General features: G+C 36.5%; 1 protein-coding gene across 3 annotated transcripts in view; it reads right to left on the minus strand.

The window, feature by feature from the left end:
• Positions 1-24,873, minus strand: part of LOC126865203 (uncharacterized) — a 278,672-nt gene that overhangs the window by 26,032 nt on the left and 227,767 nt on the right. For all 3 annotated transcript variants that reach the window (XM_050617441.1, XM_050617440.1, XM_050617442.1), the window contains 6 exons: positions 23,222-23,382; positions 19,088-19,257; positions 9,511-9,616; positions 4,031-4,131; positions 3,145-3,400; positions 1,842-2,012 (listed from right to left, as the gene is read on the minus strand). In XM_050617441.1, the coding sequence (XP_050473398.1) occupies positions 1,842-2,012; positions 3,145-3,400; positions 4,031-4,131; positions 9,511-9,616; positions 19,088-19,257; positions 23,222-23,382 (965 nt within the window). The remainder of the gene's footprint in view (positions 1-1,841; positions 2,013-3,144; positions 3,401-4,030; positions 4,132-9,510; positions 9,617-19,087; positions 19,258-23,221; positions 23,383-24,873) is intronic.

Genomic DNA, 24,873 nt, shown 5'->3' on the forward strand with positions numbered 1-24,873 from the left:
CAAAATAGCGAGATTCAAGTACGTACTACGCAAATTAAAGATCGAATGTATCGATAATCCTTCAAAATTCTTATAATTTCTCTTCAATTAACTAATCTTAAGATTTCTCCGATGAAAGAGCGATTTAACATTTTTAACAATTAACAAAGAAAAAATTAGACTACACTAAGATCGTAAAACTCGAATATTGTACAAATGAAAGATCGAACGTAGTTATAAAAGTTAAGAGTTATACAAATTCCTACGGTTTCTCTTCGTCCTGTCAATTAAAATTTTTCTAATCAAAAAGTGGTCTAATTAAAAGACTGACACGAACTAAAATCGTGAAACTCGAATATTCACATAAATCAATTTCGATCGAATTGAGTACCCAGAGAGTTATACAAATTTCTACAATTTCTCTTCGTATTACGATCACGATACACATAAACTACAAAATAGAGAGATCAGAAACGTCGAACAATTATTATTGGCGAGTCGAATCGATCAGTTTTCTCTCGACTCGCAGTGTTCCTTTAGGCGATCGTTCGACCTTTGATTGCTCGCGAAGGGGGAAACGAAAGAATCATCCCCTCGGCCCGACATACTTCTCCGCCGCGAAAAATCCCCGTGTTATTGCTAGACAGTCCATTTATAAACCGTTAATCAATCGACGCCGGAGGAAATATTCGGCCGAGCGAGATACCCGTATCTCGAAGAATGATTACTGACTACAATGATCCGCATTCATCGTCCAATCGAACGATTCTTACGAACGTACGTTTGTTCAACGATGAATAGACCTGGAAAATAATCCTCCCGCGAGATCCAACCGCGTTTATACTCGATTGAATTTGGATAGAATTAAGATATCGTGGTAGGTCACGTGTCTGCAGATTTGTTGATAGTTACACGGTGATTGTTTATGCAGTTTAAACTATACAAATGTACAGAATGTATATCCTGTACAAATGTGTGTATATAAAGAATCAAAAATATTTGTATTCAGTAAACGAAATAAATTGTGTCATTTTGATTCTGTTCAAGAAAATATAATCTTGTATAAATCTTGTACACAATATATCGGTGACTTTGCCGAATTTTCTTGTTCCGTGCGAAACATATTGTTCGTATATATTGAAAGATCATTTTTTATTTTTGGTACATGTTTTAATACTAGGAGTATTTGAAGATTAGCATTCGAGGTTCTAGCAGTTTCTTAAGGGCTGTATATTTATTCCTTTATATTATAATTCTTTAAGCGAGCTCTTTGAATGGAAGAAACCTTCTAAATTTTGGGCCAAACGTTTCATAACATCTTAATATTCATCTCCTTACGAGTTTCCTTTCTTCGAAATATAAAACTACAATTTCCAGCCAAACGCAATATAAAACAAAACTATTTGAAACCAAACACAATATTCATCTCCTTACAAGTCTCCTTTCTCCGAAATATAAAACTACAATTTCCAGCCAAACGCAATATAAAACAAAACTATTTGAAACCAAATACAATATAACATCATATATATTCATCTCCTTAGAAATTCCAAAGGAAATACAATCTATTTGACAACAGAAGGAAACAATATTCCATTCCTCTATACCCTTAAAATCGCAAACAATTAAAAATCCTCTTGAATACTTAAATCCTTATCCCGTGGCAAGCATCGGCTCGAAAAATCGATCGAATCTCGCAGACACGTTGACCCACAAACACCGGCCGGAGCCACCGGTGAACACGATCTTCGAGTTTTAAGCGGCTGAACCGGAACCGCAACTATTCTAGCTCGATATATCCGCGATAGTCCCTAGGCGTGCATACAGCCGACACCATGGACCGGTCGTGCACTATGCAATACCGTTGTGGCTGATGTGGTGTTCGTGATAATGGATCAGATGGTCGCAAAGCGGATGCTGGCTTGGATTGTACTCCGGACGAAGTTCTGGCGGGCAGTCAGGTCCCTGTCTCGTGTTCCTCGCCGCGGCCACGATGCGCTCGCGAACCTCTTCTGGCCCCTTTATTTGCTCCACTGTTACACAATCGAAAATGGAACATTGAAATTGGACATAAGCACGAAACGCTTAACTTTAATTGTTATTAGCGAGTTAAGACTGTCTTGGGTAATTGCACGACCTGATTTGCTGGTACGGCAAAGGGAATTTTCATGAGGATGACGAGATAGTGGTTGCTTTGACTGGAAGTTTAGAGCGGTTGCAGCAACCGCTGCCTTTGGACTAGATATTGAATATTTATGTCGGGTTAAAGACGTTAGATATTAACAATTTTCTTCTGGGTGATCAGAATTGCCAGGTTTGGCGTTAGTAATTGAATATTCATATTGGGTTTAGATTTCAAATATGACATTACCTCTTGGCAGAATTTTTCTCTAAGCGAATAGAGTGGCCATTGATTTTGAGTTTAAATATTGAATATTTATATCGAGTTAAAGATGTTAAGATATGGTATTAAATAAGACATTAGTCTCGTCACAGAATTTTTCTTTAATTCGAAGATGAATCTGAAGGATACGGTAGATATTTTTATGAATAAATATATTCCGGAATAAATAATCCTTTGATGAATTAATTACCTTTAAATAATTACCTTTCCTTGGTCTTGATAATTCGTTCGATAAGAAGTTAAATTTATTTCAGCCGGGTTAGGGAAAAAATAATGTATAGGATTTAGGAATTGGTATAATAATAACATCAATAGTAACTTATCGGCTTTCGCCTATCGCGACCTTCTTTCAACGTGTACGGTGATTTTTCTTATTTTCTGCTTCTATATTCCAATCATGTTTATAAGTCTATTCATTTAAACAGAAGGCTCTTATTCTTAGTTTGCTTAGGAATTAATATTCTGCTCTGTTACGTGATTTTATTAATTCCATAATATTCAGTTTTAATATTTCTAAGTCTAAGTTTATGAAATTATTCTTTCGTCTCTCTGGTTTGTATAATGAACTTCTACGAAGTATTTATTACTCTAATATACTGTTATATTTTATCAAAGCAACGTATAAGTTACTTTTTACTTCCTTGTATCTTATCAGAACGATATTTACCTCACTTTAATAATGCACGATAATTTTATACGTATTTGCACGATCATAACATGTTATTTCATCGTTTGTTCTTTTATTAACAAGAAGTACTCACGTATAAAATCGGCAGGGTTATAGTGTGGCAGTAGCGTGAGTCCAATCGTAGAGAAGAACCTGCCAATATTCGTTGTAGGGCCATAATATGCCACCTGGCCATGACTCAACAGCAGGATCTTGCTGAAACTGTGGAACATCCTGGAACTGGGCTGATGCACTGTTACCACGATGCTCTTGCCTTCTTGTTCAGCGTATTTCTTCAATCGTGAAATCAGTCCTTGTGCCGAATGCGAGTCCAGTCCGCTCGTTGGTTCCTGGATAATCGTATTATTAATTATTTTACTTTCTACTTGTATCGTGTAATGGTATGGGGGTCAAGGATCTTCAGAATCGTTATTCTTTTTATTTTTATCCTTTCTAGCAAAGCGTTGTTCCTTTAGAATTTTGACTACTTTTGTCGTCGAAATTAAATTCTAATTACTGGCAGAAGTAATTGAGGAATATATAATATAGCAGTTTTTAATTGTGAGATATTTTGAAATTTTCTAGATAATTTCTGGCTTTGAAGTTTATTTAAGAATCCTAAGAAATATGCGATCTTTGAATATTTTAGGAATATGGAATTTTGTAAAATAACTTGCTCGAGATAATCTATTTTCAATAATTTCAAAAATATGCCACACTGTAACAATAGAATATTTCAAAACTAATCAAGCACACTCCAAATGATAATAAAGCTTCTAAAGCAGAGAAAAATACGAAATCTTGTGGAATACTGATGCCAAGAAAAATTCTACAGGAAATTACCACCACTAAAGTATTTTTAAAGAAGATTGTTACTAATAAATCGTTTCAACGGAAATGAACAAAAAGTAAAGAATTCTAAAGAAGCTACATAGAAAATCCTCATTCCTTTCTATTATCAGCAACATTAAGAAGCTTACGTCGAGCAACATGAGCGAGGGATTGGTGAGAAGTTCGCAGGCTATGCTCGTCCTCTTCTTCTCGCCGCCGGACAGTCCTCGTTTCGTATAATCCCCGATAACTAAAAAACAGAAAGCGAAAAATAAAAATGAAGAACGCAGTTACACGGCTGTCTATATAACAGGGTGAACCTTTTGGCTCGCCATTATCTCGCGTTGGTAATTAATTAACACTAATTGGCGGATGTATCCTCGATGTTCCGGCGACTAAGCTGGATACCTTAATTCACGCGGAAAGACACGATGATGATGGGCGCCGTGGTTAAAAATACGCCGCTCAAAATACGTAATTGGGATGCAAGACGCGCGATACATATTCCGCGAACTTAATCTCCTCTGCACACGGTGTCTTCGAACTTTGTTGAATTTTTTTTTACAAGCCAAACTGATCCTTCGCTGTTTGGTAATTTGTTAAGTTTCGTTACATAAACGCAAGTGATTAATTCTTAAAAAAATAATTTACTTTTGTATGCTGGTTTACAGCGAAAAGATGACACGAATGATAGCCAATTTCAAGGTAACTGTAAAACGTAATGTGTGTAACATCGCTACTTCCCTACACATTTCAATTTGCGGAGTCGGTCAACCCGACTGCTGAATGGTTCATGTAGTAGAGGCATATTAGATCGGAGAAGGTAAGATGTATGAATAGTAGAGTGGATGTTGGTAGAACCGGAGGGAAATTGAATGGAGGAGAGGTGAGGTTGGTTTCTGTATTTTGAAATGTTCTTTGTGACGTAGGTAACGCAAAACTGAGCGATTTATTTCTAAAGAGGAAAATAAAGTTTGTAGTGATTCTTCGAATTAAAATTGTTAAATACTCCAAGGAGCTTTTTTAGTAAAATATCCACGCTTGTGTGTAGTGCTGGAAATTCATTTTGCTTTGTAAATAATTGCTCCTTACTTTCAACTGGTCTTTACATTTTTATGAAAAGTAGTTGTTAAATCAATTTATTGAAATAATTCCAATAGCTTTTTTCGCAAATAACAGAAATGTGTTCGAAAAGGTTTTACGTATTTCCATTTACAGGTCAAAATGTACAATAAAATCTATAATGCATAATAATACCATATATATATATATAATATTTAAAAATAATATAATATAAATTTATATAAAAGTTTGACGTATTTTCATTTACAAGTGGTACAGTTAAAATGTACAATAAAATCTATAATATATAATAATACGATATATATATAATACAATAGCAAAATATACAATGACCATGGCTGTGATTAACAATAAAAGGAACGAAATTCACTGCTATGGAAACAGTGGAAAAACGTCACTGTGTTCAATTTACTTATACAATTTCCTAATTACTTCATTTCCTTTCATAACTCTCAAACTCGTCCCGGGTTAACAATTAAAATCGATCAACAATCAAATCCCATTTCGTTCGCTGCAACGCTTCCGCTACTATTACTGTATTCATTTTTCTCGTCGCGAAAATTATCGAAACTCGATATGAAGGTAAATTTCGGATCAACGACCAAAAAAGGAAACGAATGAAAATTCTCGTTCCATCGGTCCTTCCTCGATTGAAATATAAAATCGTTTCGTCTGGTCCTGAAAACGATTCCAAATTGGATTACGAACGCGACAAACCTGTAGCGTTGCTGCAAAAGCAGAAATAAAAAAAAAAAATTCAATTCGAATTTATTCCCTATCCAATTAAATGAAAAAAATTGTTAGGTTGCTCATCAATGATGAAACACATCGGTCAAACGGATATCCCCATCGTAACGAAATAAAGTGAAAAAATCAAACAAAAAATTAACAGAGAAAAATGGTTTTTTACTGGCTGCTGCCCAATAAAAACGTTATTCAAGTTTTCTGATCACTTTTTATTACCTTTCACTTTTTCGTTGATTCCGAAAATAATTTAGAATGAAACAAATATGACGCTTGATGTATTTCTTTTGCGTTTTTTTTTTTTTTTTAATACAACAGGAATTAACCCACGTTCGATCCTTTTCGTTTCAAGTTTCACTCTTCTTTTCTCGTTTAACGTTCAACGTCGACTATTTCTATCTTTAATTTCCTAAACTGCATTTTTAACTCTGTTTTTAACTTTTTATCGACGAACAGTGTTGATCTATTTTCTGCGAGAAAAATTGTCGATAGGACCAACAAAGAAATTTTAGAGAATTTTACAAAATAGCATTAGGAATATTAATTGGTATTTCTGTACCAAGAAGATTTCGTTCGAAAGAAAAAAGAAAATATCGATGTCTATCGATCCGAAGCATTAATTAATCAAGAAGTTAATCTTCCACGAGATTTCATAATCGAAGAACCAGATGCCAAACGATTTCATAATTTGCGAAACGTTAACGGTTACTTTATTACGTAATAACTTCTTCATATAAATAAATATGTCTTTCTCGATCTCGTACGAATATACGTTCACAATGCTATTAAATTCAACCGGAGTCAAATCAGGTCAAACGTAGTTTGAAGGAAGCAACTTTCATCGAAACGTGGCTTTAAGTTAATCTTGGTTGGACTTCAAAGCGTTTCGAGGAATCGGGATAAACGATCGATGCTGGCAGAAACGATCGTGATTCAGCGAGCTGTAACGCGTCGCGATAACAAACGATTTCGCGAGTCTTTACGAGAAGGGATGAATGAATTACGATCGCGGAAATCGTCGATCAAAATCATAGGACCGAACGACGATGAGGAGGACGATGGCGAGCAACGATGGCGACCAGCGATGGCAACGCGACCAACTACGTTGCTGATGGCCCGTTTCTTACCTCTGGAAGTCATAAATCGCCACCGACTCCTCGTTCAGCGTCCATAAACAAATTATGGCGAATTTACACGGCTGCGACGCGAGAGATCGTCCCAGTTTCGCGAGCCCGCGCAGACGCTTTGATCTCCGTGGAAACAAATGCGAGAAATCGTGTGAAATTGGTGCTTTTTCGCAAAGTGATTTACAAAGATATTCGAATACTCGTATATGAAAACTTTTACGTATATGTGGTACGTGTTGTCTGAAAAAACCTATTGAAATTGTATTATGACTATAACGTGACACGTTACGACTGTTATGATCTGGAAATGTATAAAGAAATCAGGAAATGAAAAGAAAGATATAAAGAAATGTATATGACGTTACGATCTGGAAATGTATAAGGAAACATACTGAAAATGTAAGATATTCACTGCAAAGATATGTTTGGTTACAAATTAGCACGTGTGTAGAAGGAATATAACATATAATATTCGATTTTATATAAATCTTAAGCGATTCGATCAAGATAAAATTGAACAGTAACATTGTATCTGAAGATAGAATTTGAAAACATGTTAGTTCATAGTAGAGTGATTATGTAAAAGAAAATCTAAGGTGAGTGAATATTTTTATATTAACATTAATTATTGCGTAAACTATAGCAATCATGATTCTTGTAATCGATCGATATAATTGATGGTAAAATTTTGATTTATGTTGGTAGCGTTTGGTTGGGGTTGAAGTACGGTCGACGTTGCAACGAATTGATTTACGTAATTGGATATGTTATAACATTGTATAATTAAACATGTTGCGTGTGTGGTTACGGTATTTTTTACTTTGTCCTTGTTACGTAAATGTTGGCGCTTGATAAAAATTCGGGAGGGTAAAAATTGTTGCGAAATGTTTAATTGCATAAGGATACGATTGCAGCAAATAACTATTCTGTTTTTATCTTTCTCAGCATGTAGATAGGTACGCGCAAATTATAATTCAGTTAAATATACAGTCATTTTCTCTGGAGTGAGGAATTTCAAATTTAATTAAAAAATAGTAGCAGCGGTAACGGTGTTATTTTCATTCGATATTAAAGACATTAACAATGCATCAAAGGAAAATATACCGTGGTTGCCACGTAATCTGACCTCATTGTTACAACATTGTAATAACAAATAAAATTCCCCTTTCGACCCACATATAAAATCCATGTTTTCCTTTATATCCTTTTACGTATTTTCTTTCAAAATATTTCGTTTTTATTTATAATTATAAAATCGTGAAACATAAAAAGTTAAAATAAAACGTGTAAAAAGGAAATTAACGAAATATCAGGAGTTGATTGACTTCAATTTTCATTTTCCTTTATCATGAAAGTTGTAAAGTATATAATATGTTTTCTTAATCTGAATTACTTGAACCTGAATTTAGTCAGCAAACTTGAGAACATTTTTCTGATATTCTTAGCATTAATCGAGTACAATGTAACTTTAAGATCTCATAGTTTGTTAACCTTAAAATTATTATCAAATACAAAAGCTAGATATAAATGTATCGCGCACTTACAAGTGCACTTATAACGATCACATTCAAACGATCGAATAAAAAGTCAAAGAAGGAAACCGGGAAATTCAACAAAATCCTAAATCTATAAAATTACGAATTTTAACCGTTCTGATAGTTTTGCCATTAATCAAGTGAAATAGTATGCTTTCCTAACCTCAAAAGAATGGTCGAACTCGAAAATCCGACATCAAAATATCGTTTGTAAATTTGTTTATAATAATCATTATACAAAAAAAGTAAACAAAAAAAAAGTAAAATTAGGAAATTCGACAAAATTCTAAATCTATAATTCATCCTACGAAAATTTGCCGATTACCTACTCCTTTTAACGATTCCTAACCTCAAAACGACAGTCAAACACGAAAATTCGACATCAAAATATCATTTGTAAATTCGTTTATAATAATCATTATACAAAAAAAGTAAACAAACAAAAAGTAAAATTAAGAAATTCGGCAAAATTCTAAATCTATAATTCATCCTACGAAAAATTGCCGATTACCTACTCCTTTTAACGATTCCTAACCTCAAAACGACAGTCAAACACGAAAATTCGACATCAAAATATCGTTTGTAAATTTGTTTATAATAATCATTATACAAAAAAAGTAAACAAACAAAAAGTAAAATTAAGAAATTCGGCAAAATTCTAAATCTATAATTCATCCTACGAAAAATTGCCGATTACCTACTCCTTTTAACGATTCCTAACCTCAAAACGACAGTCAAACACGAAAATTCGACATCAAAATATCATTTGTAAATTTGTTTATAATAATCATTATACAAAAAAGTAAAACAAACAAAGAAGTAAAATTAAGAAATTTGACAAAATTCTAAATCTATAATTCATCCTACGAAAAATTGCCGATTACCTACTCCTTTTAACGATTCCTAACCTCAATACGATGGTCAAACACGAAAATTCGATATAATCATTTCGTGTGCAATCCAATCCAATATCGTAAGTCTTTTCAAACGACCAAATAAAAAGATAAAACGATCGAACGAAGGTGAAAGAAGAAAAATGCAATAAAGTGAGACACCGTGGCGCGCAAAAGCAGGCCGCCACGTAGAGAACGACCGCAGGGGCTTGGCACGATCCGTCGATCGTGTCCGATCTATACTCACTGGTGTCTTGGCAGGCGGCGAGGTCGAGGACCTCGATGATATGATCCACGCACTGCATCTTCTGGGAGTGCGAGAACGTGTCCGGAAGCCTGAGCCTCGCCTGGTACTGAAACACACGAACAACAAGAACTGTCAGATCGAAAGAAATAAAAAATATCAAAAAAGAAAAAAAAAAGAAAAAAAGAAGTAAGAAGAGAAAGAAGAGAAAAATGTCGGATCGACGATTAAATCGGCGAAAGCGTGCAACAGAAAACGGTAGATAGGAACGATGAGAAGGAAGATCGGTATCGTGGCGGACTTTACGGAAAGTTGAGACCGCCTTTTAACCCAAGCCACGGCCCCGTTTACGCATTAAACAGCAATGTAAGCAAAAGCCGGCGGCGTGGACGTGCATTTCCGTTTCGTAACATCCAGCCCACTTTGTGTCTATTATTACCATCTGACACGTACCCCCGGGGATGCACCGGTCCGCTCGTAATCGCGATCGTTAAATCAATTACGATAACGTGCTGCAGCAGCCGTTACGTTCCTTGCGAAACCCACCCAACAAGCCATTTTTCGATCCGGATGGGTCGTCACTTTGTTTCCTAGCTTCGTCTTTCTGTAGATTCTTTCAAGCTTTTGAAAGTCTTTCAGGTTGGTAGGTTCGGTAGATGAAGAGAGAATTTTGGTCGTTTGAACGATTTTCTTCCGTTTGCTGGATCTCTGATCGTTTTCAACTTCTTAAAGACACGTTCGTGGGAAGAGGGAATTTCAATGGTTCGAGAAGCATCCTTTGGTTATCTTGAATTTTTTGAAGATCGATGGGTTTGGATGAATAGGCTATTTCGTCGATTAATTCGTAGGTGATTCTTTGGATTTACTGGCTTCTTGGTTATTTTCAATCGATTTGAGCATTTTTGATATTTTTGGGGGGTTGATGAAATTTAGGATCTTTGCAGGAAGAATTTCAGTGGTTTGTTATTCTGGATTCTTTAAAGATCGATGGGTTTGGATATCAATGGATTATTTTGATAATTCTAAAGTAGTTCTTTGTATCTATCGGGTTTTTTCCTTTTTGATGAAATTGACTGGAGAAAGAGTTTCAATGATTCGAGGATAGTTCCTTAAACCCGTTAATCCTTTGAAGGTCCTTTGAAGTTAACGTTGCAACTTTTTAAAAGTCCATGAAATAATAATACGTAAACGAGAAAGAAATACTTAGAAAAGTACCACACTACTAACCGCAATATTAAAAATCGAATTCAATAAAACAAGTTTATATTAAAACAAGTTAAGCGTCGCCTTGGCGCAACATTTGTGCTTAACGAGTTAAACAGAAAGTTCGACCTAAAACTGTTATCTCTTTGGAGGGTATATCCAACTTTTCCAAGTTAATACTCCAACCTTTTACAACTTCGAGAAATTGTAAAATATAAACGAGTAAAGAAATACGTAGCTACGAAAGTATAACCACTGTCTACTTGGCGTAACTGCTAACCACAGTATCAAAAGTCGAATTCGAGAATACGAGTTCGTTAAAGCAAGTAAGACGTTGCTTCGACGCAACATTTGTGCTTAACGAGTTAAACAGGAAAATCAGAATCGAAAACCAGAAACACTGTCCCACCGACGATCTCGGCATAACAACTTAGCGTAACTGCAGATCATAATATTAAAAAATCGAATTTAATAATAACGCAAGTTTATTAAAACAAAGAAAACGTTTCTTCGAAGCAACGTTTGTGCTCAACGAGCGTATTGGGAAGATCTGAAGCGAAAACCAGAAACGCTGTTCCAAAGACGATGTTACCATCAACTTGCCAATTAGACAACACACGAATTATGCAACGAAGGAACTGCGAACTTCGCAGCGAAGGAGGAAGCTACGTGTCATGTGTCAGGTTGTAACGAGCTACACCTTCGACAGCTCGATCAGGAAATCCATCCACCATCGGTCTTGCGCGATTCTGCACGTAGCGCATGAACTTTCCTCGTCTTGAAACGCGTTCACGTGCATTCGATAATTCGGGGACACGCGAGGACAAGCGTGTTAGTATCGAAGGGAAACGCGCCGCCTCTGCCGCCTTTGGAATTCTTTCATGAACGTCGTTTGAAATTTTTCCTGGATTCTGTCCTGGAATTCAAGAAATTCACCAACCGAAAACAAAATGAATTCCAAGCTGTTTGTTTTATTTTCCATGTACTGGAGCTTCAAGCGACGTCCAGTTATATTAGATTTTTTTTTTATTATACCTTATCTTTCATTCTTAAGTCTAATTCGTGCAGTAGAATTTTTGTAGGGTTTGACTTGTTGGTCATGTCGTGTTTCGAAAACACATTCCTTGAAGGGAATTAGAAATTCAATAAAGGCAGAACCAGGTTAGCTGTGTGATCAAAATTGGAAATTAAGGGACATTGTGTTTCTTTTTTGAAGAGACGCTTTCTATAGATAGTTTAGGAGGTTTAATTATGCAGGATAAAGGTTGACGAATAGGAAACTCGGAGAAAAGGTGCACCAAAATTAAGCTCTGTGTTCACTATGTTTCATATTTGGCAGAAGGTACATTTACGTCACTTTTTCATCCTACGAACCCTTCAAATAAATAAAAATATCCCGATAACAGGAAAACTTGTATACAGTCAGTTTAGGAAGCCTTCGTGCACCACGTAACAAGGCTATTTTGACTAAAATATTAATATAATATATATTCCGTACTCGATACCGAGAGGACAAACGCTTCCATGAAATATTAACAAAATATATAGTCCTAACATTAACGTAACTTATAGCCCCTTACGTGTTTCAATGTTTATACAGAATACATTTTACTACCAGATATTTATTGTTGAGTAAGTATAATTTTATACGAAGATTAATATAGCAGATTAATTTGAGTAAGAATAACTCTTTCGTAGAATGCACGAACAATTTCGTGTTCTATCTACATTGTTGATGATCGTATCTATAAATGTTTTACACAAATACCTTAGTAACTTGATAGACTTTTATGTACATACACGTGTCTATATGTTTATTTATTACTACGTAGATAAATACGTGCGCAAGTTACCGAGTACAAAATATAATTCCACTACGATAGAAACGTTTTCGAAAGGAAACGCTTACATGGAATACGATAGTTGGAATAATTTTCGATCGCTAAGGCCCAACGATAAATAAAATCGATCGTTCCTTAGCCTCGTTGACTCATATTTCTGCTCGAATGGAAGGCTGGAATCAGGCGTTCGATGGCTCGCTGGTGGGCTTTTAAAATTCTATTATGTGCCTGATTAATAGTTCCACTTAATCATTCGACGAAAGTATGCGCAACTATATGAAACTGCCGATAATGGCGGTCGACGCGGTTGGTTAACTTAAATCAATGTAAAGCAGCCAATTAAACAGCCCATTGTTTCCTAGCCGCCTATTTGAAATTCCGCTCGAACGAAACCATTAAGCATTAGGCTTAATGAAAGGAAACTCGATTCTCATCTCTTGGTGATCGACGTGTTGCTCGCGAAAATTTACACGGCGACTGGAACAGCACTCGCGGATATTATTATCGCGGATATTACGTCGGAAACGGTTTGATTAATGCGTCCACGACTATGTACGGGGATTCAATTAAGGAAACTTTGATCGTTCGCTTTTTCCTTTAGGAAACGTAAAAACGACCAGAGAGAAATGGTAACGGTTTACCCTTTCTTTCGAAAAATTGAATAATATATAGGGAGAAATGGTGTTTTAGAAAAATCTGTTACGAGAGAAAGCTGTGAGAATTTAATAAAATATTTGTTCTAGTTTAGATCGACTGTGTGTACGTACTGGATCTGCTAGTATCGCAATTGTTGTGTCAGAACATACATTAATTGTTTTTTCCATTGATATTAGTGTGCTATTTTTTAAAGGTCGTAAGGAAACTATGGTACCATCATTCAAAAGAAAAAAAATACAATAATCTATTTTTATCGATATCTGTCTCAATTTTCTTTCAGTATTCAAGAAAAGAGAACAAAAATTCTTCTAATTTTTACTCTGAAGCAAACAACCCTTAATAAATACCTGAGTACGAGTATACTATATCAACAACAATATTACAACTGTAATTAACAAACAACTGAACAACTATAATTAAAAATGCTATGAATTAAATAAAATAAGCGTACATAATATTAACACACGGGTGCCGTTTTTCTCTATACGCGCTCTATGCTCTCTATATATATGACGACGCGCACATGTTCGCGTTCACAAGTCTTTTTCGTAAAATTCTGCCAATTTGCTGGCGTCACCAGCAGCGGCATATTGTGCGAACCTGCTCCGTTGCGCATGTGTTAATTTTATCAAAGGCATCCAGTCTATTCGTTTATTAATTTATCAATTGCAAATAAAAAGAAAACACAAACTCGCCATTTTCATACGTATTGTACGAAAATTGTAATAATTATTACACCGATATTTATGCGAATTCACATTCCCACCAACGCAACTAAAACGATTTTTCCATACATATCAGTTATATCGTAACAAGTGTGTATCTTACTTTGCATGGCTTATTGAACAGAAGGTCTACATTATGTTTCTATCTTTATTATGTAGAACGCTATATTTATAATTGCATCACTTTTGCGTCAGAGGGTAAAATTATTACTTATACCGCCATGGCCCTAGTTTCACACTATCGGTTGATCTTCGGTTCTTTCGTGACGCTGTAGGCGGAAAGTTGTACTGCTTTCGCGTATAGTGGCGTATCTTGCGTTAAGTCAGCCTTATAACGCCGTTGAAAATGATTTCCCTGTAAACGTTGAAAATCTCTACATTATTTTTAGTTGCATTACCATCGACGTCGGACATTGATACATTTTCGCGTATCACGTGCATTTTCATTATTTTGCACTTTCCAATTTCTCACGGATACAAGATAAACGGCTTGTAAAATCGAATTTTTCCTTAGTCACGTTGTAGTTAGTTCAGATTATTTTTGAATTATTCTCGTGTGCACGCGGCTTAAGGTGGATGTCGGCTCGGTCGACACACCCTGCCTTGGCCGCGGCGGGCAACGCGGACGAACGTGCCATTTTCTCGACGGCTGGGAGTCCGTTACACAAGAGGATCCGTTATGCGGAGAGAGAAAGTGGCGGCCGACGATATTTCGCTGCGGGTATAGCGGTCGTCTCTCGGCCAGCAGGAAACTGGACTGCTCCAGAACGGAGCACGACCGTGAACGTCATCTCCGCCGGCTGGTTTCCATAGAACGACGGCGACGTGTCGGCCATCACGCTCCACGCGGAGAAAAGGGAAAGTGAGAGGTGATCGAACCATTCGTTCAATAGCTTTTCGATCGATCTATAGAGTATCGATTTTATAAATATCCAGGAAAAAGATTTCGAACAAGAGAACAATGGGACGTTTCGAGAGGAGGATGACGGAGTCAAGGGGACGAAATGTAGAATGTTGTAGGATTCAGGCCTGTTCGACTCCTTAAGCAGACAAGGCGAGTCGAGGATTAGTTCCACACGATTCACATAATTAAACGAATTATTTCTAGATGGTTTGAATTCTAGGAAACGAAGGATGGAAGTTGTAATCAAATATGTAGTTTTCCACTTTCGTCTGGAAAACTGAAATCAGTTTGGTTCCATCGGTACCATTGGTAAAGCTGCTCGATCTTATGAATAATATTTTAATACGATACTACTATAGAAAATACGATAAAAGATTAGAACGACAGAGTAGAATTTGACAAAGTTGAGTTCAATAAAGAGGTGACACAGAATATCCGAAAACGACAAACTGATGCAAAATTTTAAAATTCTTCTACGAGCCAAAACGACACAAAAATGAAGACCTTACTAAATTGCGTTTGTTTTTGTTTCTCGATTATCTTCGTTGAACAATCGGCTAAAATATCTACGAGGAGTAGGTGGAGGAGGAGGAGGAGAAAACGTGGAGAGTCGGCGTAAAGGCGCGTCCATAATTGTAAGTACGGTGACAGGGATACGTTGACGGCGAGAGAAAGGCACGAGGAGGAAGAAATACGAGCCCGTGAACGAAAACAACGTGACACGACAAAGTAAGAGAATCGGAGAAGGTAAAAAAAGGAGCGAGATAAACGATGGCAGCGGTTGCTTTAAGCGTATTATGCACGTAGGGAGACGGCGCCGAATGTTTTTGAAACACGTAAGACACGCGCTCGGCGGTTCACTGACCGAGTTATGACGTCACCACAATTCTCTCTCTCTCTCTCTCTCTCTCTCTCTCTCTCTTTCTTCACCTCTCTTTATCTCTTTTTTCTTCCTACCACCCTCTATTTGTCACGGGGCAACTCCTGTCTCCCTTGCCATAATCGAGAGGCCAACGTCCCGTTGGATCGGTTTCGTGTGTCACACACATGTGTTTCTCGAGTACTTACGTACGTACTTGCCACCGTGAATGTTTCTTCGACACGTATGACGTATATCTATCTTCGTTTCTGTGCTTAAAGAAATTTTATTTTTGGCAGTTTCGTTGTTTGAAGCGCAAAGGGATCAACGTCACGTTTATGAAGACCGATCGCTCGATCGTTTGAAGAACGAAATATTAGTCGTTCTAGATCGTCCTCTAACGATAGAATTAAGAATTTTCGTCGTTTCTGCGCTGGGGAAATTTTACGTGACTGTTTTGTTACGTAGATTATGAGGAGGACAGAGTTTATTAAGGTTAATTGGTTGGTTCGCGAAGAATTAAACGGTAATTACTTATTCCACTAGCTACTGTAGTTAGGTCATTTTCAAAAATCCAGTTGGTTAGTGGTATATTCTCTTTCGTGAAAATTTCCCGACCAAAACTGACACAATTTCTCTTATACGATGTTAATAGGTTTAACGATAAAACAAATATAAGGTTCGACAAATAAATTTAAAAGGTTACAACCAACCGCTATACCATTATTTCGACGATCCAAGGAGTATGGTAATTTCCATGAATTCCATCTTTTAAGAATTCCTTATTTGTATTGTAAAAAGTAAGAAGCATCAGCAAACTTGCTTCGCTGTAATTCGTAACACAGGAAAGTGTTTCTAATTTGAAAGAGTATCTCGCTAAAGTGAAACACAATAAATTTATGTGTCTAATTTCGTGAACATTCCAGTTCACTTGTTCGGACCAAACTTGAAAATGAAACGTCCAAACAAAGCGCAACGTAGCTACTAATAACGCGATTGAAATCCGAAGAATAACAAATATACGTATCGTCGATTCGAACATTCGCTGTGACAGTCTAAAATCTAAAATGCCCAATAAATTGAATCAATTCGCTAATGGACGATTGCGACACCTTCCTAGCGTGTTAAATCCGCGAGAATGCAACGGTTGGTTGGTTGGCTTGTAGCCCGCATTCCAGGCGATCCCGCGCCCGAGGTGTCCTCCTAATTTTCTGTCGCGAAGCCTTCATAAATTTCGCGCGGAACTTGGCACGCACGCAGCGTGCCGATTTTCCTGGAAAACAGGGAAACACCGCGGGCCAGAATCAGCCGCTTCCTATTTCGCCAGTCGGCCCCGGAATCGGCCGATCTTGTCTAGCGTGTCTGACTATGTCTCTCTGTTTCTACTTGCGCTCGTCTGGCGGTAAATGTGGACGATTTACGAGTTTCTCTGCCATCGGAGCGTTTCTTTCTTCCGACGGTAACAAGATTATTTGTCGATTATTAATTCACCTTGATCCTTGTTTTTTTGGTGTATATATTCTTTGATATATATAATGAAGATTCATGTTTTATTTTCTGACGAGGTACTTGTATCGTCGTTTACGTTAAAATATCGATGTATCGGAAAATTGCTTTTAAATATTGCTAAATAAATATTACAAATATCGCTTTCTAAGCGTTATTTATATTGTTTCTATATTATTTATATTATACTATTATATTATAATATTTACGTTAGATACGAGTACTCTTTTCTAAAGTCTTCTAATTAAAGTATTATTCATATTATGTTTATTTGTCTGGGAATGGATATTTAATTTGCTGTATTCTGATTAATTTCTATTCAATTATAATGAACTATGGATATTCCGTACGATATTATCTTGACGACTACATGACTAGTTTTCATCGCTGTAGAACAGTTATTATTTTATATATTCTCTATATAAATGAATCGAACGATACAAAGAAAGATAACGTGAATGAATTGAATGTAACATTTTCAAGAATCATTATTTCGCCGTAAATAAGAACGCTAAGAATAAATTAGCATAGAACAGTACAGTAATCAACGTCCGATGTAGTATTAATGTACGATTGAATGAATTTATAAGAAATTAGATCTGAGAAACGAATTCTTTATCCTTGTTGTTAACGACAGGAGTAAACTTTTACGTCAAATTATAAGACATTTTAATGAAATAATTTCCTCGTTCTACTATTCTACTATCGCAAGAATCGAAATTATTTCGCGCTAATTTAGCCGATTTACATTAGATTTCGTACTATTAATTAGTATAGGATTAATGAAATTTATTTAGTCGAATTTAAATAAACTCCATGGAACACACGATCGAATCGAATTTCGTTATAATTTGGAGGATAAATACTTCTTCTTTTTTTATTATCTATTGTTTTATGACACGTTCAGAGCCTAAAGAAAAGGTCCGGCATTTTTTTCGTAATCGCGTACACGAATGCAAATTCGATGGGTTTTATGACAGGGATCTTTGGGCTTCGTTTAATGGGAACTCGTTCCATCGGTTTTATCGTTCGATGGAGTGATCGTTGGAATTTATCGGTCCGCTACATTATTATGCCGAGGGAAATATTTAGACTTTTGCCATTTGATAAGATCGGTTTTATGGAAATTGCTCGCTTTTACGAGGAAAGATTTCGCTACGAACACAATATATAAATGTATATAAATATCAAAGCTTTTCTCTTTTGCTTCGATTCTTTCCCTATTTCTCACGGAACGATCGTAACTACATTCGATTAGATAGTCATCTTTATGCTTCTATGTTCTATGAAATACATTCGAAAGCACGAAACGAGCATTTCTGACTGATTAAACTGATAAATTCCTTCGCTTCTATATTTTCATTTTATAACACGTTTTCTACGAAAGTATCAATTTTTTTTTTTTTTAACAAAATGCGCCAAGCTACTACTGTCATAATAATAATTTCTCACCGATTAAACCCATAGATTCGTTCATTTTTATATGACATAGTATTCTGTAAACGTATTGGTATATTTTCTACGAAGGAGATAACATTTCGAAACAAAGAGCTTAATTCTATATGAAATTACTATGGTACAAATATTTTCTGATCGATCGAACCGATAAATTCGTCCACTTTTACATTCTTTGCTATTTTGTACGTGCATTAAAATATATTTTCTGCGAATGTAGCAATTTTTTTTATTACAAGAAGAGTAATTCCATACGAAATTACCGTGGTAAAAGTACTTTCTCACTGATTGAACAAATCAATTTGTTCGTTTTTCAATATTCCCTGATATTCTATAGATGTGTTAATAAATTTTGTTAATGCGTTGAAGTAAATCGACTAATTCCGTGTGAGACGCGATTGTTCAGAAAGATAAAAGGTAGTAGACTGACCTCGAGAGTCTGTCGTAATGTGAGATCGGGAAAGAAAACGTCCTGCTGTTGCACGTAACAGATTCTTCTGCGCCATCTTTTCGTCAGCCTTTCACGATTCAGCCAGATTTCACCCCCGTCCACGCCTACACGGCCTGACAGGCAGTTCAATAACGTCGTTTTGCCGCAACCTGTTCAAATAAAATCAACATTTACATTTATCGGAAGGACAGACGTTCAGGAAATGTTACTCTTATATCATATCAAATATATCTCACTTATATTGTACCAAAATTTAATGCGCAAGCTATTTGAATTTTAATTCTTGTATAATCGGATGACATTAATCCTTTAATCTCAAGAAGCAAACTGTCTTTGGATCAAGTTCATTTATTTTTTAAATTTCGTTATATGTATCATCTATTCGTATTTTTCACCATTTCACCCAGCCTTTCTTCTCGTTGTACGAAATTTGAATAATAAATCAAATTTAAATAACTCGAGAAAGTAGCTTACAATTGACAAAATTTCCTCTTTTTGTTTCGCAAAATTTTACACAATATCGTCGAGCTTAAATGAACGAGGAAACTAACTTAGAACCATCGACATCAATTAGCAATTGAAAAAATTTCTCACTCTTCCACCTTCCTTTTTATTTCACAAAATTGTACAGAAATTCTGGCGTCATTAAAAATACTCAACTTGGATAAACCAAGAAACTGGCTGAAAATTACTGGCACCAATTAGCGACTAAAAAAAAATGTTCTCATCCCTGCTTCTCTATTTCATAATATGTAACACATAATATTTTACAGAAATCCCAGCTTCGTTAAAAATGGCCAACTTAAATAAACCACGAAACTAACTGAAAAACGCTGACACTAATTAGCAAACTGAAGAAAATTCCTCATTCTTTCTTCTTCCCTTTTATTGCACAAAATTTCACATAAATCCTAGCTTCATTAACAATAAATCTCGCCAACTTAACGTTAACGAAGGAACTAATTTAAAATCACCGAATGAGAAAATTCCTCTTTCTCTTTTTCCTTTAACAAAATCTTACCAGAAAAATTCCAAGTCTCGATAAACCAAGAAACTAACTGATCTATCTGCCCCTCCTCCTTCCTTTCTTCCTTCTTCTTTCACAAAATTCTACACATCACATAGCTCGGTGAATAAACAGAGGCAGCTAACTTAAAACCACCGACACCAATTAACAATCGAAAATATTTCCCTCTCTTCCTCTTATTTCATAAAATCGTGTACGAATGGCTGCATTAGAAATACCAAGCATAAATAAACCAAGAAACCAGCTGAAAATCACTGACACCAATTACCAGCCGAGGAAACCGAAAACCTACATAAAGCAACATAGTCTTTCGTGACAGGAAAGCGTATGCGATATCGAAAGGGTAAAATGTATGTAATCCGACTGGACGAGGTTCGCCCATTGAATGCTTAAGTCTTGAACAAGCAGCGTGCCGAGGGTCGGAATAGTAGATTTTATTCCTAGAATCGTCGCCATTCGGCCAAGATATACGATGTCCGACGTGGAAATACGCTTGGCGCGTTCGGTTCGACCGGCGACGTTAACGACAAACCGTGAAACGGCCGGAGTGCACGGATGATTTGTACTCGCGTGCCCCGTACACGCGGGCTTGCGGCTTGTTAAACGAATATCAAGGGGAGAAACGACGAATCTCGCGATAAATATCGCGCCAGCGTATCGCTCGTTACCAAGGCACGATACTCGCGTAGCCAGCGATCCTTGTCGCGTTTAAACATAGAAGAACCGCCGTGAATTTACCCTCAGGATAGCGATCAGACAACATTCGACGCGTGGTGAATACAAAGAGCGGTGATCTTCTTTTCCAGATTCTGATTGATTTCGATTTATTATTGGAGCAGCGTGAATTTCAGTTTTTCGTTTACCGCTACGTAGCATACATCGATCATTGGACCGATTAGACCGATTCATTGTTAGCGGAGGGTGAATTTCAGTTTTTTGTTTGTTACCAAATCCTATGTATATATCGATCGATGTTTTTGCATATTCGAATTTCTGTGAAGAGGATAAAAGAAATATGGTGCAAGCAGAGATCCGATCTGGCAAGTATCGTATTATATATATTTGGAATCTGTTCATTATTTGTTAGTAAATAAATAAATATATTTTTGTATTTTTGTATAATTATATTTTGTATAAATAAATATATTTTGTAATAGCGTACGATGAATTTCACAATGAATTTCATAACGCGTACTGGACAGAAATATAAACCCCGATACTGGTTTGTGAATGACCTGTTCTAAAATACAGGGTGGTTGGTACCTGGTGGTACAAGCGGAAAGGGGGTGATTCTACGCGAAAAAAGAAGTCGAAAATATAGAATAAAAATTTTTCGTTTAAGGCTTTGTTTTCGCGAAAATCGACTTTGAATTTTCGCTCGGTACGCGTGCGGTACGTTATAACGGATCTCACTGTATTATATTTATATTATATTACATTATATATTACATTATATTATATTATATTATTATAGAATAAAAAAATTGTTTTTGTTTTTTTAATTTTTCCATCGAGACAACGGTATACAGTGAGATCCGTTATAACGTACCGCACGCGTACCGAGCGAAAATTCAAAGTCGATTTTCTCGAAAACAAAGCCTCGAACGAAAAATTTTTATTCTATATTTTCGACTTCTTTTTTCGCGTAGAATCATCCCCTTTCCGCTTGTACCACCAGTTACCAACCACCCTGTATATTCCAATTACTGAGATAAACGAAAATGAGTTAAAATATTCACAAGAAAAGAAACACGTCTCTCTACATCATTTGCAACAACGAGCAATTTTTGTCATAAAAAGGAATTGGGATCCAAGTCCTTTTTTACGACTTTTGATCATTTTAATCAGAACTCAGAGAGGGTTGGTCGAAGTTCTACAATGCTTGCTAAATGTATATTCTGGAACTTCCAAATATAATATGAAGAATATGAACTCCATTAATTTGTCTCTTAATTCCAACCTTGTCCTCGGTAGCTAAAGGCATCGTTGATGAACGTTGCGAAATATGGCGAACGTGCACACAAGTTCTCAAATAGAAGCAAAGGGGGAGGACGAGTTACGAGCGCGAAATGGCTGAAGCAGAGGCCGCGAAATAAACGAATGACGCAAACTGCCACGAAATTGTCCAATAGGGGGCCACGGAAACCCGATCGGGTCATCAGCATTCGCGAGAATCGCTACGAAACAAACGGTCAATTAGTCTAAACGAGGCGAACGAAATTTTTCTCTGGCCGAAAAATTGCGCTGATCGTTCTACGTCGTGATAAATATGCATGTCGCGTCACGATCGTCCTATGAGTTTACTTTTCAAGCGATGGAAAGGGCAAAGACGCGGCATGGATGAATTTAGTCCGATGTAAAAATAACAACACGTACTAGAATAATTGAACCGACGATACAGTTGCACGTTAAAACGTCAAAAAATAATTTCCACATGAAAAATCATTACATTGCATATATCTTTATATCGGAAGACTGTTTAAAAAATAAGCCGCAGATTTTAACAAAGAATTTCATCAACCAGAAACTCAATTCGATAAACTAAATCCTGAACGTTAATAAAACATCCATCCTCTTTAGGAAGTAAAATTTACACAATCCATCGATAGAGGGAGATTCGATAACGCGAAATAAATGACATCCTACCGATTCGTAGAATCATTTTTAACTCTTAAATCCCTTAAACCGCAGAGAAAATTCCTAAACCTCTACCAACGAAGATTTGCTTTATCTCTCGATCAATCGCTAAATCAATTCTGCGAAGAAGAGAAACTATTGCTGCCAGCTTTCGTACAACCAATCTGTCGGGAGATTGAAGGATTATTCCGATTTAGGGGATCGGAGACCAGAGGGTGGAGTATTCTTAACCCTCATCCATCCCTCAGTCTACCAACTTAATTTCTAACTTGACGTCGAACTACGTCTAAACTTGACGCACGATGGTAAAGAAAATTCGTATAATGAAAATATAGATACACATAGCTTTTAGAAACTTTTCTATCAGACAGTTGATGCAACCAAGTTCATGCAAGTTTACATTATAAAGGGGTTAATATCAATTTGTTAATAATATGAATGTACGTTACCTGAGGGGCCCATGACGGCCAAAAGTTCGCCAGGTTTAACAACGCCCGAGACATCTCGGAGGAGGGCTCGTTTCTCCTTGACCACCTGCAACCCCCGGAAGATTAGCTGCACCGGACGAGAATCCAGCGGGTACACCAACTGCAACGCTGAGCTTTCCACTCTGCAACAAACGATAGAAGGTTCGATCGAAATGCTCTAGTTTCATTCGTTTCGATTTCAAAGATAGAGATCTAATTTCCTTTGTTGATCTTCCATTGGAAAATTGGCGGAGATGTCTCTCTACAGGATTGGTTCGTGCTCGTCGATGTGTCTGGGTCGAAGGGAAAGTTTCCCGAAGGATTTATTTAATCGACGAGCTCGCTTCTTCGACGTACCTTGTCTTCGTCGTTTCGAATTTCTTTCTATTTACTTGTTCGTCACGTTAATCCGTTTGTTCGTCATTTTCACGCAATACTTTTTGTCGTCTTCTATATACAGTTACCTGTTTGATATACTTCGCATGAATCACGTAGAAACGTATCGTTTTTGTATCGAGGCGTTGATTAAAATTTTTAATCGCAGCAATTTTCTAAAAGACGAAGTTTTTTGAAATACATGGATTTTACGTATTAAAGTTTGTATCGAGATAGATTTGATAAACGAACATTTCTATCAAAGTAGATGCGAGTACTTGACGATTCATATTAACGTAATGCACGGTTCAGTGGAGAAGTGGAGATTAACAGAATTCTAATTAATTTGTTACGAAATTAAATTAATTATGAAATATAGCGTAAGTGTGAAACTAAAGGAAGTCGAATTCTCCGTTTTTTGAACGTCATATCGATCAATATGCGAGAATTTTTATATAAAATGTGTACTCGATCGAAATCACTTTCATAGTCACTGACACAGTTAGTCATAGAAAATTTTCGGTAGTTTTCGACGTCTTTTCTATACAGTTTAATGCGTAATTCGGACAAATTCTGTCATTTGAAGACGAAGTTTGTTTCTGACATACAATCGGAGAGGATTTCGAAACCTTTTAGCGAACCGACCAGCTGCCAGAGCAACCGTCTGACAAACGCTCGGCTTCATAATAACAATGACGTGCCATCGGAGCTATTTCGCGACAGTAATTAAAGACCGACACGCGTTACGCCACGAATCAGACCGCGTCGAACAAGATCTGGCTCGCTTTCAAATGAAATTTCCTACACGTTCCTCGTCCTCTGCCTCATCGGAATAACCTCCTTCTCCTTCCTATCCAAGTACTTTCCATCGTTCGCAGTACATTCAGACGTACGACCATTATTACATTGAGCAATCTAAAATAACAAATCAAATTGAATGGCGACCGGTAACAAAGGTCCGAACCACATTTAGTACATTTCCAGATAAAGTGGCTTTTAAGCTACGCTGTTCCATAACTTTCAAGCGCCTAACGTGCTTCCAGTGTTTAACATTAAATCGCCTGCTGACGCGATATCTGCAACCTGTGTGTACTAGAACCAGATCTACTACAGGCACTGTAAAACCATAAATTCACTGTTAAACTGGTCGATTCTGAGCGAACTTATTCTCGGTTGCTATACGATTCTTAACGTCTTACGTAGCCACACACTGTTACGATTATTCGACGAAACAAAGAATAGCGACTTGCGTGAATCTG

Source organism: Bombus huntii, chromosome 4 (assembly GCF_024542735.1).
Source record: "Bombus huntii isolate Logan2020A chromosome 4, iyBomHunt1.1, whole genome shotgun sequence".
Lineage (NCBI taxonomy): Eukaryota > Metazoa > Arthropoda > Insecta > Hymenoptera > Apidae > Bombus > Bombus huntii.